Raw genomic sequence first — 6730 nt, 5'->3', positions numbered from 1 at the left:
GCATACCTGAGCCGCGCACATCTATGTTAGAGACAAATGTATTTTTTAGAAGCCACGGAGCTAGATTCCTCCATAGTTATGTATGTAGTATGTGGGTAATTGCTGGCTATATGTACGTATACATGCATACCGTGGTCGGTGGAGGCGAGCATGGCGAGCACCTTCTTGAACGAATATGTATTTTCAGCCTTTTTGAGAGTATATCAGGAAAACAGGATATACCATTTCTCACATACATTCCATGCTTATTCAGTTTCTTACCAATCTTCTCTTCTTGTTTCTCTTGCAGGTCTTTAGTTCTCTCTTTACACATATCTTGGTCTTTAATTCTCTCATCACCAGCGTAAGGTAACAATCTAATCTGTTATGTTTATTTTCATCTTTTTTTCTGTATTGTTTCTTGTCTATTCTCTATTGGGCTGGGTCTATTCTGTATTTTTTTAGCTAGACTGTAAATTATGCATATGCAATCATGTGTATGTCTTTTTATGTATTAAAGCTCTCTGAACTTCATGTAGATGGATGCTAATGAAATAAGAAGATCTTTAATTATTAAAGTTGTTGCTCCAGCCGCCGCTACATTTTATTATATTCTGATTGTGAGGAGGAAGATGAAAAGGAAACGGATTTCGTATGCCCCAATGATTGATATGGAAATGAAACGAAATGACTACCTTTCTAGTATTTACCATAAAGATGATACGAGTTGTTTGCGCATGCTAAGATTGAGGAGAGCACCATTCTTTTTATTGTGTGATACACTGAAACAAAGAAGCCTTCTTTCTGATAGTATCCATTGTTGTGTTGAGGAACAAGTAGCAATGTTCCTTCACACAATTGGTCACAACGAGAGGAATGCTGTTGTAGGAAAAAATTTCAAGAGATCAGGGGAAACTGTCAGTCGCTGCTTTAAGTTAGTACTTCGTGCTATCGGTGAACTTCGTGATGACCTTATTAGGCCTCCATCTCTTGAAACTTCAGTCAAAATCCTTGGAAATCCTCGATGGTATCCTTACTTTGAGGTATGGTCTAGGCACACTAAAATTATTTTTGACCTGCACATAATGGTATTCTTATTTCTCATCAAGTCAAAATTATAATGTAGAATTGTATTGGCACAATTGATGGTACACACATACGAGCTAGTGTCCCCAAGTCTCGTGAGGCAGCTTTTCGAGGTAGAAAGAGTTTCACAACCCAAAATGTGATGGCCGCGGTAGACTTTGACCTTCGCTTCACATATGTGCTAGCTGGTTGGGAGGGTTCGGCACATGATGCCGTCGTTCTAGCTGATGCCTTACAAAGGCAGAATGGTCTCGTTGTACCTGAAGGTAATCTTCTCTAATGAATGTCTACAATATGCACCCACCAAAAGATAGATCATTCTCTAATGAATGTCATGGTATTGTAGGAAAATATTACCTAGTTGACTGCGGTTATGGTGCAAAGCCAGGGTTCTTACCACCTTTTCGTGGTGTCTGATACCACTTAAAAGAGTGGGGTAATGATAACAGGCCAGAAAATGAGAAGGAATTATTTAATTTAAGGCATTCACAACTACGGGTTACTGTTGAGCGTGCCTTTGGATCCCTAAAGAACCGTTTTAAGTTTCTTGATGATGCTCGACCTTTCTTTCCTTTCAAAACACAAGTAGATTTTGTTCTTGCATGTTGCATCCTCCACAATTGGATATTATCGCACGGGGCAGATTGTTTTCTCCCACCTGAGGAAGCATGGACAACAAACCAACCTTCTAGTTCAACAAGTTCCCATCAGGAGCAAGTACAAGAAAACAGACAATGGGTTCAGTGGAGGCAGCAACTTGCAAATTGGATGTGGGAAACTAGAGCAGCTTCCCATGTACAAGAAAATTAGATCATAAATTGAAAAGTTGCATCATTCTTTGGATGTGAGATATTTTGTTGTTTTCCTATTTGCTCATTTGCTTAGATGTGATCTATATTCTCAAATGTTCTAATATTGTAGGGAGATGGATGATGTCCAAGAAATTGAACAAAGGTCCCAACCACAAATTTTCTGGACACAAGAAATGTCTGCATGTGCTTTGAAATATTTGGCCCAGTTGGTTGCTGATGGAATTCGAGTAGACAAAGGATTCAAAAGCTCGCACTATAATCAATGTGCTAAAGTGGTGAAGGAAAGATTTCAGGTTCAAGTTTCTGGTTCTCAAGTTACTATTTTACTATTTTACTTGAAGCTTCTTCAGCTGTGATGAATTATGTTTTACTGTTTTACTGCTTGCCACTATTTTACAATTTATATTTTGTTTCTGGGAACTACTTGTAAGCTGTTTTATTGCCCAGATTTTGTTTCTGGGAACTACTTGTAAGCTGTTTTACTGTTTTACAATTTATATTTTATTGTTACTATAATCTGTTTTATTGTGTCTACAAAATGCTATAGCTATTTCAGATTTTACAGTTTTTGTAAACAATATTGTTTAATTTGAATCTATACATTATTTCAGAAAAAACCATCTGAAGCTAAATTTTTCAACAAGCCACTTGAGAACTACCATTACATGGCTGTCATATTTGGGAATCATCAAGCAACTGGACTATTTGCAAAATGCACCAGTGATCCCCTAGGTTTCGACACATCTGAAAGTGCAGGTACATATGGTGTGGGTTATTCTGGAGACTTGGCTGGTCATGAGAGTAACAATGCAAGTCCAACTTGTGATAGTGGAGAATCATTGAACCCAAGTGGTCCAATTCGTGATGGTGGAGACTCATCTACTCGAAGTGGTGCAAGAAGGAAGAGAGGGCGCATGATGATGGAAGATGAGGATCCATTGATATGCACTGTCACTGAAGCTTTTAAGACTCTTTCAGATGCAATCAAGCAGTCAGCACCACAACCACGTCCGATAATCCCACCCAACCTATGGACTATGATGAAACAGATTCCTGTTTTTGAAAGAGAACATATAGCACACTACTATGGCTACTTGTGTGAGAATCCAGCCCTTGCTTATGCCTTTCTAGAGATGGGACTAGATGATCAAATGGTATGGGTGTCTAGGTACATCAAGACTCATCTTTCTGATTGATGCATCAAAAAAGCAGATTAGCCTAAAACTTGTGTCTGAAACTTTTTAGTTATTTCTATGATGGATGGAGTCTATGTAACTTCTCTTTGAACATTGTTATGGATGTTGGATAACTTCTCAATTTTATTTGTATGCTGGATAATGTTGAATATGTATGTTGGATAAATTCTCAGTTTTTAATGTATGTTGGATAATGCTGGATGAAATTGTATGCTGGATAAGTACTTGTTAAGATACAAGTTTCAATTTTCAGTTTTATCTATGTTATAACTTTCAGTTTTTATGTATGTTGGATAAAAATGCAACCTTTTTGGTGTGGTGAGTGAAAGCAGATTGAGCGTCGCTTGATGACATGCTTCTTCAAAACAAACAAAAATGGATTCACCTTCTTCCTCAAAACAAACAAAAAATGGATTCACCTCATTTCTCTAACCAAACATAAAGAAAGAACCATCCAATCCTGTGAGGAATGAATCCATTCCGGATCGGCTGATTCCGGATGGAGCCAATCCCCTAACCAAACACGCCATAAATCTTATAGCCGAGATTAGATCATTACAGCCCTCACATCCTACTTCATTTTGAGCCATCGGATCCAGATCCAAGGCCACACACCCGCCACGCCACCATTCTGATTTGTCCGTTCGATTACCGATCAATGGCCCAGATCACCCCTGGTCGAAAGGGTACCTCACATCTAATTGCGGTCGCACAAGTTGAATCAGACGATGCAAACATGTCTTCTCCCCACCAACCTGACGGCGGAACATAGCAGCTAGGGACGGCGACACCATGTTTGCTGAGGCGGCGCCATGGCTAGAAAGCGTCAATCCGCGCAGCAGGGCTCTATCATGTAACCTAAATGGCTCTACAAGAAGCAGAGGGTAGGGCAATTCGTGTGTGAGTATCTTTACGGGAGATGAAGTGCCGATGAGGCTGCCCACGCGAGTGGGATGATCCTCGATAGAGCGCTGGCGTTGGTGGAGAATTCAAGGTGTTCTGGCCCCCAATCTTGCCAACCAAGATCATGCCCACCATCAGCTCGGCCCGACAAGGCCCAAATTCCACACCCCCAACGACTAAATCGAGGATCGATGGTGACCGTGCTCCTCCATCAGCGATGGTTTCCCTGGCATCGCCCGCTGCGACGATAACACCCCGTTATTATCTCTCTATGGGATGGTGGTGGTTCTCAGCCCCACCATATGTTGATTAGGTGAGAGGGGCAAGGATTTCAGCTCCGAATTTATATCCCGGGACGGTAGAAGTCTGCAGGGTTCGGTAGCGAGGATTGCGTCCATTACCTGCGCGCGTGGTGCATCGGAGCCGGGATAGGGAAGACCCTGACAGAAGGGCCCCGTGATCGCGGGGTTAGCGACCATGAAGGTAGGCCAGTGGCGCAGACGCGGGTGGGCTGGGCGTGCGTGTGGGAAGAGGGAACTTGGGCCGTGCGGGAGAGGTTTTCAGGATAGGCCGGATGTGAGGAATTCGGCCCAATAGCAGGTTTGTCCTTTTTTATTTTCTATTTCCTTATTTTGGTTTATTTCTTAGAGTTCAAATTCAGATTTAAATTCAAATAAATTCCAAATGCACAATCAAAACTCCAATATGAATGCAACAATATTTTATTAACATATTTATTTATTATCCTATTTGAAAGCTCTCTTGTGGGTTTTGGTGTTTAGATGACAACCCAATTAAAGGACTAACAAGTGTGCTAAGTGTTGAACATGTGCTTAATGCAAAGCTAACAGGGTTCAACACAAGTGAACAAGTGTGATGGTCCAAAGACTAGATTATCTATAGATAATGGACATCACAAGTAAGATGGACATTGCTTAAGTGAGACTCGATGTGCGTAACTCAGAGACAAACGATCAAGCCAAGGATGGAGGCAAGAAGAGCTTCGAGGTATCGAGTGCACGGGAGAAGGTCAAGGAGACCAGGAACCCAAAGCCAGGGGTGAAGAAGAAGACTTGCAAAGTCAAGGTTGATCGAGTTAAGAAGAGTTATGGTGCATCAAGGATCACGACATAAGGACATGACTTACAACCAATGAGGCAACATCTACAGTTATGTGGTGTAAGTCATAAGGCTCAAGATCAAGCTCGGGAAGTAAACAAGGGGGTTGGAGCTCAGATATGTCAATCTAAATCAAGTCAAGTTGACTTGATGGTTTAGAGTCCAACATCGACCTCAAACATGCCAAATTGGGTAAAACGATGAAAAAGGTTAAGTATGTAAGGTTTGAGTGTTCAACCATTTTGCATACACCTCTTACTACAAGTTTGGTGCCTTGGTTTGCTCTCTAACTCTTTCTGTAGAGAAAGTGCCATTCTATTCTCTGTTTGAGGAGAAACAGAAAAGCTAGGAGAAGAACAAGAAAGAGGTAAGTTTCTAGGACTAAATCAATTGGACTATACTCTAAATGTGTTTGTTTAAGTCTCGGGAAAATCCTCCCAAAAGTTGAAGTCAAACGGAGAAAGAACGGAGGAAAAAGCACTTAGTGTGTTGTTAGCTGGTGCACAGGACAGTGAATAGTAGCTGTCCGGTGCACATGACTGTGAATAGTGACTCTGTCCGGTGCACAGGACAGTGAATAGTGACTTGTCCGGTGCACAGGACAGTGAAAAGTCACTCTGTCCGGTGCACAGGACAGTGAATAGTAGCCTGTTCGGTGTACAGGACAGTGAATAGTAACATGTCTGGTGCACCAACGGCTAGCTCTTCCAGGGAAGGAAACTGCCAATCAGATCCGTTACTGTTCACTGTCCGGTGCGCCACCGGACAGTCTGGTGCACCCGCAACCAGGGAAGGCTGAGAGCTTCCAAATGAAGCTCCAACGGCTCCTAGGCCCTTTGGGGCTATAAAAGGGACCCCTAGGCGCCTCAAACAAGAACATAAGAGCAGCCAACAAGTGCATACATCATTTGGATCAATTCTCTCTCTCTCTCTCTTATGTATCTCTCTAGTTTGTGTAGAGGCGAAGTTACAAGCCTTTAGAGAGAGGGGAAGTGCTGCTGAGAGCTAGAGCAAAATCTTGAGCGCATTGTTACTCTGTCGGAGTGCTGTCGAGAAGATTGTAAGCAGCCACGGCATCGTTGTAACTGACATCAACATAGTGGAAGGCTCTATCTGTCGCACTGATAGATCTAAGAAAACGGAGGAAGGAGTTGAAATAGACTCCAAGCCAAGGTGTGGCTAACTCCAACGAGGACTAGGCAAGCATTTCAGGCTTGGCCGAACCTCGGGATAAATCCCTGTGTCAGTGTGCTCTGCTCTGTGTTGTGTGTTGTTTCTCTGTCTTATTTGTTGTTTATACTTGCACTTCTTTATTTATATGTGGTACAAGCTGTCTTCGAAGTGCAGGGTATTTTAAGACAGGAACTTCAATGCTTATAGCTATGCAATTCACGAATAAATAGTTTATTCTCGAGAAGATAATATTTCTATTGTATTGTTCCTATAAGGATATGATTTAACCTAGTCCCTTTTAAAAGGTACTTATAAATCAATAAGTATATGATATATGTATAATATATGTATATTTAAAAGAAAGATTAACTAAAATCATGCATGCATACTTTTGTGAGGTCTTTATTAAAAATTCTTTTTTGTTTTAGGAGATGTAGCTTCAAAAATATTATTAATAGACTC

At 41.4% G+C, this 6730-nt stretch overlaps 1 protein-coding gene and 1 long non-coding RNA gene across 2 annotated transcripts; one reads left to right on the top strand and one right to left on the bottom strand.

The window, feature by feature from the left end:
• Window positions 1–641: 641 nt before the first annotated feature.
• Window positions 642–1329, bottom strand: LOC109939497 (uncharacterized). The gene is made up of 3 exons (XR_002261961.1): window positions 1140–1329; window positions 951–1055; window positions 642–858 (listed from the first exon to the last, which is right to left on the bottom strand). It is a non-coding gene; the product is annotated as an uncharacterized lncRNA (long non-coding RNA).
• Window positions 1330–2542: 1213 nt separating this feature from the next.
• On the top strand, window positions 2543–3142 carry LOC118472024 (uncharacterized). Its single transcript, XM_035959074.1, has one exon. It carries the CDS (start codon window positions 2543–2545, stop codon window positions 3071–3073), a length of 531 nt encoding a protein of 176 aa, XP_035814967.1. The 3' UTR covers window positions 3074–3142.
• Window positions 3143–6730: the final 3588 nt, after the last annotated feature.

This window comes from Zea mays, chromosome 5, assembly GCF_902167145.1.
Source record: "Zea mays cultivar B73 chromosome 5, Zm-B73-REFERENCE-NAM-5.0, whole genome shotgun sequence".
Classification (NCBI taxonomy): domain Eukaryota; kingdom Viridiplantae; phylum Streptophyta; class Magnoliopsida; order Poales; family Poaceae; genus Zea; species Zea mays.
Note: the sequence above shows the minus strand (reverse complement) of the source record. Positions and strands in the feature narration are given on the sequence as shown.

Bases quoted from the DNA above. Each gene is read 5' to 3' on its own strand.
- LOC118472024 (XM_035959074.1), top strand. From the start codon at position 2,543: ATGGCTGTCATATTTGGGAATCATCAAGCAACTGGACTATTTGCAAAA.